The sequence below is a fragment of the Ambystoma mexicanum genome, chromosome 2q (assembly GCF_040938575.1).
Source record: "Ambystoma mexicanum isolate Mex_15411 chromosome 2q, UKY_AmexF1_1, whole genome shotgun sequence".
In the NCBI taxonomy this organism is placed as follows: Eukaryota; Metazoa; Chordata; class Amphibia; order Caudata; family Ambystomatidae; genus Ambystoma; species Ambystoma mexicanum.
This window is the reverse complement of record NC_090924.1, coordinates 357593092-357605512: the sequence shown is the minus strand read 5'-3', so window position 1 is coordinate 357605512 and position 12421 is coordinate 357593092. Positions and strand designations below refer to the sequence as shown.

Sequence of the window (12421 nt, the reverse complement as noted above, 5' to 3'; positions counted from 1 at the left end):
TTCCGGTACTGTCCCCATATTGGGGGGACGCCAACAAGGATGACAGAAAGGGGGCGGGATATATGAGTTCGAATCAAAGTTCTGAAATGTTTTCAGTGGAGGAGACTGAAGAGCTTTGACCTGCCGTGGATACTCCAGTAGCGCTAGCAGGCTGAATATACAATACTTAAGATGCAAGTTAGGAACATGAGGTCAGGTCTTAAACATTGGAGATCAACTGATGAGACAATGCTGAAAAGGAAACTAAACAAGCAAGCACAGGCTGCGTAAGGTTTAAAACCCTGCACCTTTGGCAGAAGAGACTTAGGTGCAGCCCTACATATAAGGGCTGTATTGGCCACTTTTATTGCCTAAAAATAGGCAAATACTCCCAAAAAATAAAAAAGGGGAGTAAAAATACTCCCTAAGAAAAATGGTAAATGGACACACATGAGCAGTTACCCTGCTTACACCCAAACAGTTCCATGGATGTGTTTCGGCCAGTATTTCATGTGCTACCACAGGATGAAGAGGTCAAATATATTTTTTAATATGCATGAATAACTTGGTGTAAAGACTTATTTCTCTCAAAAACATGTTTTTTTTCACAATTGAACATACGTTTACTCATTTATAAAGTACTCCCATTGGGAACGGGACTCATGTTTTTACTGTGTGAAAAATCATTTTACTCTCAAATTTAAAAGAAATTGGGAGTAAAATACTCCCACTTCAACATCTTATCTGGAGCACCGATGTGTGGTGCCATAAGGGCGGGTTGGCTCCTGAAGTGATAGTGTAGGCATGCATTGGAACTGCATTTTTTTTTGTAAACAATTTTTCTTTTCTTTTAATAAACAAACACTACAAACATATCAACCATTTAGGACATTAGCAATCGACATTAAAGCGTTCCATTATTAAATGCACTTTACCGTCCTCCCCTCTGCCCCCCCTTAACTTGAGCCTTTCCCTCCGTGCCATCCACCTGAGCCTCTTCATGTATTTCTGTCAATGTCTCTTCCATGTCATCTGTTTCATAATCGGCCTGGAGTGGGTTTACGATTGAAGCCACTATTTGCCTCCAGGCTATCAGGGGTCCCACTTGCTCCTCCCCGCCTCTAGTGACTGCTTCGTACCAGGCCACCGATTCTGCCTCTGCCCATTTCAGGAGGTCCGCCCACCATATCTCCAATCTGGGCCGGTGGGCTGCCTTCCAGCCCATTGCAATTCTGCGCTTGGCCACAATGTAAGCCAGATCCTTCATCTTGCTTATGTGCTTTAGGTTCCGTGGCTTGGGGAAGATCCCAAGCATGCATGCCCAAGCAGATCCAACATCGAGCACCGCCCCACTGCCAGCTAGCTTTACTTTCAGTTCTGTCCAGAATCTGCTCACTTCTGGGCAAGCCCAGAACATGTGCAACAGCCCAGCTTCCCCCTCCCCACACCTGGGGCATTTCTCTGCAGCCGAGCCCCCAAACCTAGCTATTCTGCCGGGGGTCAGGTACGCCCTATGGGTGACGTATAGGTGGACCAGCTGAAGCCTCGCATTCCGGGATACCTTCTTATGGTACCTTTGGGCCCTGTCCCATTGGCCGTCTGTAATGGGTTCCCCCACCACCTCCTCCCAATCGTGCCTCAACTGGAGCAGTTCCCATCCCACCTTCGTGTTCATCAACTCATATATCCGGGATATTTCGTGCCCGCCCTCTGAGACATCGTACATCATTTCTATGGTGGCGTCCGGTAGTTCTGCCAATTTTTTTTCGGGCCACCTATCCCTCACCCGTTTCATAACTGGTGTACGTTATATATTGGCCTTTATGCACTCCGTCTCCTCCATCAACCTCTGGAAACCTACTCCCTGCCCCTCCTGTCATATGTCTCCCAGAGTGGCCAGGCCCACTGGTTCCCAGTATCTGCGAACCCCTTTTATTAACTGGGGGTCTCCCCCGCATAGCGCCACCAACGGGACCTGTTGAGAAAGCGGGTCCGGGTCCCCCACAGTTCGCCATGCTCAACGCCAGACCTCCCAGCCCAGCACCAGTAACCTTCCCTTTCCCGCCACTTTCGTTTTGGGCAACCACACTGTCTCTCTAAGAAAATACGGGGCTAAGTCTCCTCGCAAAAGCCTGGCTTCTGCCGACTCATTTTCCGACAACCACGTATAGTAGCTGTCCCGCCAGGTAATATAATTCAAAGTTCGGTAAGTCGATACCCCCCTTTTCACACGAGTTTTGTAATTTCCAAAGGGCCACCCTGATCCTGGAGTTGTGCCATATGAAGCCCCTGCACATGCTATGAAGTTTAACAAAAAAGCGTTTGGGGATCAGATACGAGACATTTACGAAAAAGTGTAGCAGTCTGGGCAACACGACCATCTTAAGCAAAGCTGCTCTTCCCATCATGGCTAGGGGCAATCTAGACCAAAAAGCCATGCTGTTTCTGATGCCTTCAACCGCCTTCACCGTGTTGGATTTACGCTCCGCCTCTATACTGTGGTACACGTTTATGCCAAGATATCGGAACGTCTCGGTCTGCCAGGGTATCTGAAAAATGGGCAATTTATCTGGAGGAATGCCCCTGTATCTCCCCAAGGGGAACACTCTGGACTTCTCCGGGTTTACCGATATGCCCGAGAGGGTGGCATAACGTTCCATCACCTCCAGGACATATTGCAGGTTCTCTTTCGGGAATCGCAAATAGAGGAGCACATCATCGGCGTATAGCGATATCAAGTGTGTGCCTCCTGCCGGTTGGATCCCCACCTCCCCGTATTTTTGCCTAAGGCAAACTGCCAGTGGTTCCAACGCGAGAATATATAGCATGGGCGACCATGGGCATCCCTGTCTGGTCCCTCTGCTTAATCGTCATTTGTTTGAAATTATGGCACCTGTTTTAACCCTAGCGATTGGAGAGCTATAGAACATCTTGACCCATCTTATGTACCCCGGCCCCATCCCGAACCCTCTCAGGGTCGCCATCAGCCATGGCCACCTAACTGAGTCGAAGGCCTTGACCGCATCCAATGACACGATGGCCAGTTCACTCGGGTCTCCCTCCTTTTGGCCTATAATATGATGTAGCCTCCTATGGTTGTATGTGATGTTTCTGCCGGGGACGTACCCTGTTTGATCTTGGTGTATCGGTCTGCCAATAACTCGCTTGAGTCTGTTGGCGAGCGCCGCTAGAAGTATCTTGCTATCCTGGTTCAGCATCGACAAGGGCCTAGACGACCCACAGTTTGCCTCCTGTTTGCCTGGTTTCAAGAGCGGGATAATCACTGCTTCTCGCAGGGTCTCTGGCAGCTCCTCTCGCTCGTAGGCCTCGTTGAACATGGCCAACAACGGTTGGAGCAACTCCTGCTTGTACGCTTTATAAAATTCGCTGGGTAGTCCATCTGGCCCCGGCGCCTTACACGTGGGCAGGTGCTGGATCACTGCGTCCAGTTCGTCTGCGGTGATTGGGGCCTCTAGGTCTGCTCGTTCTAGGTCATCCAGAGTGGGCAAGCCCATATCCTCTAGTGTCTCCGCTATTTCTTGGCCCATGTCTCTGCTTGTGTCCTCGTACAAGCATTTATAATACCTTAGGAACTCTTCATTCACACCTTCCTGGGTATCATGAATCTGGTCATCTTCCCCTTTAATCACTCTAATCACTGATCTGGGTGTCTCGTTTTTACATAACCTGACCAGCAATCTGCCCGGCTTGTCCCCGCCCGCATGTTACCTTTCCACATATTTCTTATAATTCAACCAACATAGCCTGTCCCATAGCTCACCGCTAGCACCCTGCAACTCCTTCATCCTTACCTCGTCCTCCTTGGTGGTCCCATCCTTGCGCATCAAATCCTCCAGCTCCCTTTCCATCTCCTGCAGCTCCCGTTCTATGCCCCCTTGGAGCTCCTTGGATTTAGATATGGCAACCCCTTGCACCACAACTTTGAATGACTCCCATACAGTTCCTACTAATTGCACGATACCAGTATTGATGTCAAAGTATTCCGTGATGGCCTCCCTTCGGTCCTCCCGGAATCCTGGGTACTGCAGGGCCTTAGCTCCAAGCCTCCTCGTCGGGATACACGCCCTGGGGGGATGGTATCGCCAATCCAGGACCAGAGGAGGGTGGTCCGAAAGCACCCTAGCCTTATATTCTGCTCCCACAATTTCTCCTGCTACCTCCTCGGGAGCGAACACATAATCCAGCCTAGTGTGCAGGTCGTGCGGCGCTGCATAATGTGAATAATGCCTGTCGGTTGGGTGCAACTTCCTCCATACATCCACCAGATTAAGGTCCGACAACAGTGCCCTGAGCGCCTTGGCTGCTGGGGTTGGTTTATCAGCTTACTATCTGACCTGTCCATCTTGGGGTTCAGGGTGCAGTTGAAATCACCCCCCCCCCCCACAATATCGCTCCACCCAACAAGGGTCAGATTCTACCATATAAAGACCTAAAGTAAGCCGCTGTGTCTTGGTTAGGGATGTATAGGTTTATAATGTTCACTTCTCGGTTCTCTAGGAGCCCCTCTACCACCACCACCACCATTCTACCCTCTGGGTCTATAGTGGACCTGAGCAGCTGAAACGGCACATGCGGTGCCACCCATATAACAACCCCTCTCGCGTACGCAGAATATGTGGCTCCCACAACACTTCCCCTCCATTTTCTCTTTACCACCTCCAGTTTCTCTTTGGTGAGGTGGATTTCCTGTAATAATGTGATGTCGATCTTCATCCTCCTTAAATACATCATCACTTTATTTCGTTTTAGGTAACTATTGAGGCCCTGCAAGATCCAGGTCACCACCCTGAGATTACCCAACGCCATTGAGATGGTACCATACCTCTCCTCTTAGCCTCCCATTTCGCTCCTGATAAGTGTCTGGCTCCTTACCCTCCTAGTCCCAACAAACTCCCCTCCCCTCCCCTCCCTTCCCTTCCCCAACTCCAACCCACTGCACACAACCCTTTCCCTGTCCCCTCCCCACCGAGCCCAAACAAATGCCCAGGCTCTATCCCTGGATCTCAGGCCCGCCCGCTTTTGGTCCCTCCTCGGAGTACCCAAGGACAAGAACCCAGCAGGGTGTCACCGGACTACCAGCGACCTAACTAAGCGTACTGCTATGGGGGTGCAAGGGTTGGCTCCCAGGAGCTCCCGCGTATATATTTAAGATCGTTCAGGTCAAGCGGATCTCACATGCATGTACATCCTGATCAGCATATTCCCTGTCTATAATCCAGTCCCAATGTCTCGCGCGATGCCACCTTGGGTGCCACCGCCACTTATTACTTATCTTCTTCGCCTCCTGTCTGGATACCCGCTTCTTGGGGGCTGGTCCGTCCGTCCGTCCGTCCGTCCGTCCGTCCGTCCGTCCGTCCGTCCGTCCGTCCGTCCGTCCGTCCGTCCGTCCATCCATCCATCCATCCATCCATCCATCCATCCATCCATCCATCCATCCATCCATCCATCCATCCATCCATCCATCCATCCATCCATCCATCCATCCATCCAATGGCGTCCGCCGGGGTTTCAAAAAATAGGGTTTTGTTCCTGTGGAACACCTTCAGTTTGGCCGGGTAAAGCAGCATGTATTTGTGGCCTGTTTCTCGCAGTCTTTTCACAGCCCCAAAGTTCATCCTGCTGCGCTGCACCTGCAAGGTGTAGTCTGGGTATGCAGTTATCTTCGCAGACCCCTTTTCAATCGTTCCGCTCTTCTGGAATAATTTGAGGATCCTTTCCCGATGATTCAGGATCTTCGCAATCACCGGCCTAGGAGGGGTCCCTGGTGGCGGCTTCCTCATCAGGGCCCTATGCGCCCTCTCACCAGCAAACCCTTGGGTCAGAACCCCTCCAGTTATTTCCTGCAGTAACATAGTTTCGATGTATTCCTTTGGGTCGGGCCCTTCGGTTCCCTCAGGCAGGCCGACAATAAGGATGTTGTTCCTTCGGGCTCGTCCTTCAGCCTCTTCCGCCCTGCATTCCAGGTTGCCCACTCGCTGCACCAAGGCATGAAGCTCCGATTTATGGGCGGCGCAATGCCCTTTGGTCTTGTGAACTTGTTAGTCATCGTGCTGTGCCTGCCGGGTGTGGGCCAGCCCGACAGCCTTTCCTCTGCAGTCCTGCTCCGTGTTGAGTGGTGCTTGGAACCAATTCAGCCGTAACGGGGGTGTATGCTGATTGCCTGTGGCCCTACTGGGGTGGGCCGTGTCCACTCGAGTGCTGGCACAGGCTTATTTGGTGCGCTTGGGCTTTAGATCCGGATTCTTCCGGTTGCTTGTGCCCAGGAGCATAGATGACCTCTTTCGCAACAGCTCCGGGCCCCAGCTGGACCCCACAGCTCCTCAGCTGGCCGGGATGGCCCCGGCAGTTTCTCTGCACGTCCTACAAGTGCAGGCTGCTACAGGAATGCCTCCAAGTATGTGGGGGCTCTGACACTGTTTCAACAATGTTTATATCTGCTGTGAGGGGCTAAGCTCTCAAGCGTGCCCAGCTTCCAGTGTAGGGCTCCGCTGGCCTCCGAGCCTCTCTGTGCCGTTCCCAGTCCCAGTGCTCAGGTCTCCCCCTTCAGCCAATGACCATTACAACAGTCACTCGATCGCCAGACAGAATATTTTGTGGGTCTGTGCCCACACCTGTGGCCTCGCACTGCAGGCGCGCACACTTGTGCAGGGGGCCCACTTCGTGTGGTGTTCGGAGCAGCGCCGTGTGTCATCAAGTCCCCCGACATCCGGTACAGCGCTACCCACGGAACCTCGTGCGCACTGACTCAACGAGTCCCGGGTGCCTCAGTCCTCGGCCCGGCTCGCTTCAGCACCCGCTGGGCTCCAGCTCCTCTGCTGCCACTACAGCACCACCCGCTCCGACCAGCCCCCGCCCCATGGCCTGGGGGCTGTGGGTACGCCTATTCTTTCCGGAGGCTCAGGGTCTGGTGTCCTCACGTGGGGCACCAAGCGTTTATTATTGAAGTGCGCTACACTCCGCAGTCAGTCGCACCTATGGGGGCGATCCACCTCGGCCCTGCACAGTGTCACACAGGCTGCCCGGACCAAACTCCTCCGTCGCTCCTACGTAGGCCACGGTCTTTGCCTCCTGTTCGGCAGGGCTCTCTGTCTCTGAAGCACACTGGGCAGCTCCAAATCTGAACGCCCAATATCCCGGCACACGCTGCTGGTGTGATTCACACCTCGCCGTCTGCCAGATCCGCTACAGTGTTGCAGTTATGTTTACGTCCCTTTGTCCTCCGTCGGCCATCTTGTGGGCTCCCAGGTCTCGGGCACTTGGTTTCGGCCGGCAGTTCTGGCTCCTCTATCTCGCCGTCAATCAAGCTGAAGTTACGCTCTATCCATGCCCCCAATCTTCTTATGTCCTCAAGTGTGCTGTAGGCATGCACATTCACGGAAAACCATCATTTTTTCCAATTTTCAGTGACGGATCTGCAGGAGCTCCACCAGGGCACTCCCTCTCACGCAGCCATCAAGCCACGCCCCCTGCATTGGAACTGCGTTTGTTGTGCCCAACTAGCTTAGTAACTTGTGTGTGGAGAAAAGGGCCAGCATGAAAAGATTGAAACAGTTGAGTGGCATAGCTGTTTTACAGCGATACACTGATTTTTCAGCTATGCAAGTGATGTTTTACTCCAGTACCTTGTACGTTTGGTGTTCCTATTATTTAGAAAAGGGGTCAGGATGCAGGAGTACCAGAAAGCTGAAGCATAGGCTACCCAAACCAAAATATTGAGAAAGTAATAAAATAAACACACGGCTGGAAAGGGTACACAATGAGTTGGAGCCCATACAATGCCAGAAAGCATTTAGCACAAGGTAACCAGGTACCAGTCATACACAGCAATAGAAATAATAACTTGTCACATTGTACAGTGGCACAAGGGAAGGCTGGGTGGTTGCCTGGTATGAGTAATTGCCGATGGTCTATTGCAACAGCTTTGAGTATCAGTTTCAAGTCAGAAGGTGGCAGAGAACCTACAAGTTGTGAAGAGAGTTGGGAGTCCAGTATGATGGAGGTACTATTGTCACAGGTAAGTAATCTATTCCGTATACAGTATACTCCTGGCATTGGGAATTTTGTTTAATACACAAATAACAGGGGGAACTGTATGCGCTTTTTGATGAAGGGGAATTGAAAATCCATTGTTGCCAACCACCATCCCGTGCAGCTCAACAGTCAAATCCAAACAATATTGCCTGTCAATATGGGCCTCAACACTGTCCAAGACTTCTCCCAGCCCAGCTATGACAGAGGTGGTATACCTTTGAAACAATAACTGCTTAAAATTGAATGTGAATGTTACCAATTTCAGTCCACCATAAAAACCCAAGTATATGTATAATGCTTTATACACAGGATCATTTGCCATTGGTAAACTAAAAACTTTTTATTTCAATCTTAGTTTCGAACACGGAGACCCCACTCTTACTGCGAGGGGATGGAACTGGTAAACATGGAAAGAAGCTGGACTGCATGATGCATAAACAAAATAAAGCTGGAGCACCGGGGTCCTCAGAGCCTTCGAGAACTAATGAAGATCATTGTATTGTTCACTGCAGAGACCAAGTCAAATGCAGTTCTTGCACGAGCAAAGCTGGATCAACACAACAGGGAAATTTGTTGTCCTCATACAACTAGTGGCAAGGAGGAAACTGAAAAAAAACACAGCTAAACCCACGGAACAACACATAAGAAGCTTGCTTCACGAGAAAGACAGTGCTGTGGAAAATAGCTGTATCTAAGACTCATGTAAAATCAGAAGGAATAGCTCTAGGGCTCATGGGGAGTGAGCTAGGCAGCTTTGGAGCTCAGATGAAACGCAGACACAGCTTCACGCATGCTGGGCTCACCTCCCTCGTTAGGGTGTCCCATCCAATGTGAGATTGCTGTGACTTCACAGTCAATGAGAACTGACCACATGGCTTCACAAATGATGTGGAAGAGGACTACGAATGTATAGCCTATGCCAGACAGAAGAGCTGATGCACAGGGACAAATCGTCTTCAGAGTTCTGGAAAAACTGTTTTAAATCTCTTGCAGAACCAAACTTATTAGAAGAACTACAACACATTGTTTAAGAGCAAACATACTTTATTTGTTTTTTTACATAACAAGCTTTCTGAAATGAAACAAGAAGCTTGCAAACACTTGAACAATACAATAATAAAATGCAGTTAGGCGGTAAATGATTCTCCATTCAGAAGGCTGAAGATTATTGTCAGCTAAACCTTGAGCAACTAGTTATTCTCCTGGGAAGAGTCTGAAGCCAGCTTTGGTTGTTTTCTCCTTCTTTTGTTAAGTAGACTACAGTACTAATTGTAATAAGTTACACAGAAATGTCAAGAAATACAGAAGGATGACTTAAAAAATACCCATCAAAGTTCACATCCACGAACTGGCAGGCGGTAACTAGGTTTGACAACAGTTGGCAAAGCCTTACAATAGAATACACAACCAGTTGTGCCTTACAACACCTTTAGAATAAGCAGGACACATGTGCTAAAAAGTGAAAATATACATTAGTAACCGCTGCGTTATTCAATACGTGTAATACAACTGAGGTATAAAGAAGTTAAAAGCTTACTTAAAAGTGTTCTACACATCCATAGTTTGTTTTCCTAAACTCTCCCCTTTTCAGAGGAGGCCTTTTGCAAATGCTCTAATGGTGAGCCTAACTGGCACAAGTGGTGCAAACTTCGACAGCACCAGAGATGGCTCGGGCAAGGGGATCCTGAAGGCGCAGAGCAAGGGCAAGTGATGCAGAGCCCTGAGCCTTTTTATTCCCTCCCGTGACCGTGCTCCCAGTGTGCGTCGAAGCAAAATCCTGTGCATCTCAGAAACGGCCGAGCCGAGTCTATACAATTGTACATGAGGAGATACCTGTCAAAAAAGTTTGAATTTCCTTTCTCTGCTTAATAAAAACAAAATAAAGACCTTTACAACACGAGTACAGTCCCAGCAACTTTTTTTTCTTTGAAATTGCATCAATACAGCCTCCAAGTTTAAGTCACACAAAATAAAAGATTAAATGCTAAGCAGCCAAAAGTCATGATTAGTAATATCTGTAGAAACTTCATTATTCGAAAAACACAACCAAATCGTACAATTTACAGTCACATTCTATTTGTAAACAGTTAAAAAAGCCACCGACTTGGTTTGCATCAACAGACACAAAACAGTTTAAGTTATCAAGGCAATGGCAGCATGGCGATATCTGCATGTTAAAAGTTTTTTTTTTACCCTTGTTCAGCCTTTTCCATTCTTAAGACTAAACAAGCATAATACCATTTATGGCAAAAGAAACAATAAATGTAACTTACTTTTGCAAGAACGCATCTTCAAGAACTTTTTTCCTAAACATTTAAAACTCTTCAGCCCTCCCCCTCTCCACCCCACTATACAACCAACAATCCTGTAAGCGTCGGGACTCGCAAACAAGTTATGCATAGTTACTAAATATCTGCCTCCAGGAGCCAGTAAAAGGTTTTTCCTGGATAAAAACACAGTCACAAGCAGGAACATTTAGCCACACAAACCGGATTACAAAACCAAAGGAAAAAAACAAGTCAAATAGCTACAACATTCTTCGCAAAGCATCTTTAGGTCACTAAGAAGATCAGAAGTTAACGTTGCAATGTTAGCGTCCAGACATCAATCTGGCTTATTTCTTTTTGGCAGAGAAAAGTCTTCGAGCGTCAGTGCTATAGAGCTGGATTCTTTCTACAGGAAACAAAATTCCCTTGGTCTGAATTCTAATATTTAAACACATTTTGGGAACAGGGATTTTTTTTTTTGTTTTTTAAATCTTTTTTTAATATTCCTGAGAACCATGTTCTTTCACCTCTCCCCTACCCTATGGATCTAGGAGACAGGAATAGACAACAAAGAAAGAAAAAGGATAAACAGAAGAAAAAAGAAATACACGGTCAAAAATACTGTTTGATATTCCCAGAGATACAAATTATCTTCATCCGTACTTTCTTTTTTCCCCCATAATTTTTTAAATGATGGAAGAGTAAACACTTAAAAAAAATTAACAAAAAGGAAACATTTTGTAAACAAGAGGTCGCGGCCAGGGCGCCTCCGAAAGAAAACGTACTGAAAGTGCTGCCCCCCCTGACTGACTCGCAGGCTGGGGGGGATACATATCACAGCTGTGGCCACAGTTTGATTTCATTTTTTTATATATATTTTCTTTTCTTTATTAAAACCGCGGAGCTAAATTCTTTTAGGTTTCAACACGAAAAAATCTGGTGCAATACTCTCTTCAGGAATAGAGAGCGGTCAGTCATCACAACTTGATCTTTGAACTCTGTAATACCACTATACGACAGGCATACAATCAAGGCATAGTAAGTGATCATGAAAAAACCCTCATTGGATTTACCAGGGTTTTTTCTCTTTTTTTGTGTGTCTCTATCGTAAGTACATTTCGAAATAAACACACTAGAAATGCTCCTGCTTCTCCAATATTGCCTAGTAGCCGGAGAAAAGGGAAAAACCACCGGTCAGTGCAAAGTTGAAAGAAAAAAAAAGCTCCAACATCAGCAAATAAAATAAAAAATTAAAATAAAAAATGGAATTCGGACACCATGATTACACACAACGCGCACAATCCACGCGTTCAGATTTGTAATATGTATACGTATAGCACTGTGTGGAAGTGTAACTATATACTTTTTCACATTATAATCTTGGCCTACATAATTCAAGTATTTTAACTGATATGTTTTGGGCTAAAACAAAGTGGAAAATGTGCAGAAGGAAACTTTCCACAGGTGACCCTCCACCTCCCAGTCGTAGGTGGATAGTCCAAATTAGTGCTGCTAGTTTAGGAATTGCTGAGGTCACAGACATTACATGGTTTCTCCACCCAAGTGGTCAACCGGAAGAAATGAACCAATGGGAGATGGACTGCCCATCCCCCTGTGGTCACTGCCACTTGGGGTCCCCCATAGGCTTGTGGAATAGGTTGGGGTTCCCCAGAGAGAAGTGCCATGAAGGTCCCCAGTGCCAGTCCCAGATATCCCAGAGTTGTTCCAGTGTGAGAGATCATTGCGGTTGGAGAAGGCATGGGAAGCCTCCATGGATCCTAGCCGACTCTGAGTGGAGCCCATTGACTGCCAGTTGCTGGGAGACGGAGTCAGAGACTGGCCTTGTGCAAAGAAGCGACTAATTTCCTCTTCACTGGCAAACTCAGCAAGAATAGTAGTGTTCCCCAAAACACACCTGCAGCAGAGGGGGAAAAAAAAAAGAGGATTGGTGGCAGTTCAAGATGCTACACAACGCATGCATAAAACCAGTTGCTTTCCTGGTAAACTTTCCATGATTCTCCATCTGGATATTTACATTTCGAGCAACCAAACAACTAGATTGTCACTGATATAAACACAGTACTATGTTTCTGTGGTACAGACAAGCAAGGACTCCGTCTGCT

General features: G+C 47.9%; 2 protein-coding genes across 5 annotated transcripts in view; one reads left to right on the top strand and one right to left on the bottom strand.

The window, feature by feature from the left end:
* Window positions 1-9931, top strand: part of LOC138569416 (mucin-2-like) — a 698070-nt gene extending 688139 nt beyond the window's left edge. For both annotated transcript variants that reach the window (XM_069647379.1, XM_069647377.1), the window contains one exon: window positions 8387-9931. In XM_069647379.1, coding sequence (XP_069503480.1) covers window positions 8387-8435 — 49 coding nt within the window. In that variant the 3' untranslated portion in view covers window positions 8436-9931. The remainder of the gene's footprint in view (window positions 1-8386) is intronic.
* Window positions 9055-12421, bottom strand: part of TNRC6A (trinucleotide repeat containing adaptor 6A) — an 853894-nt gene continuing 850527 nt past the window's right edge. For all 3 annotated transcript variants that reach the window (XM_069647380.1, XM_069647382.1, XM_069647381.1), the window contains one exon: window positions 9055-12213. In XM_069647380.1, coding sequence (XP_069503481.1) covers window positions 11841-12213 — 373 coding nt within the window. In that variant the 3' untranslated portion in view covers window positions 9055-11840. The remainder of the gene's footprint in view (window positions 12214-12421) is intronic.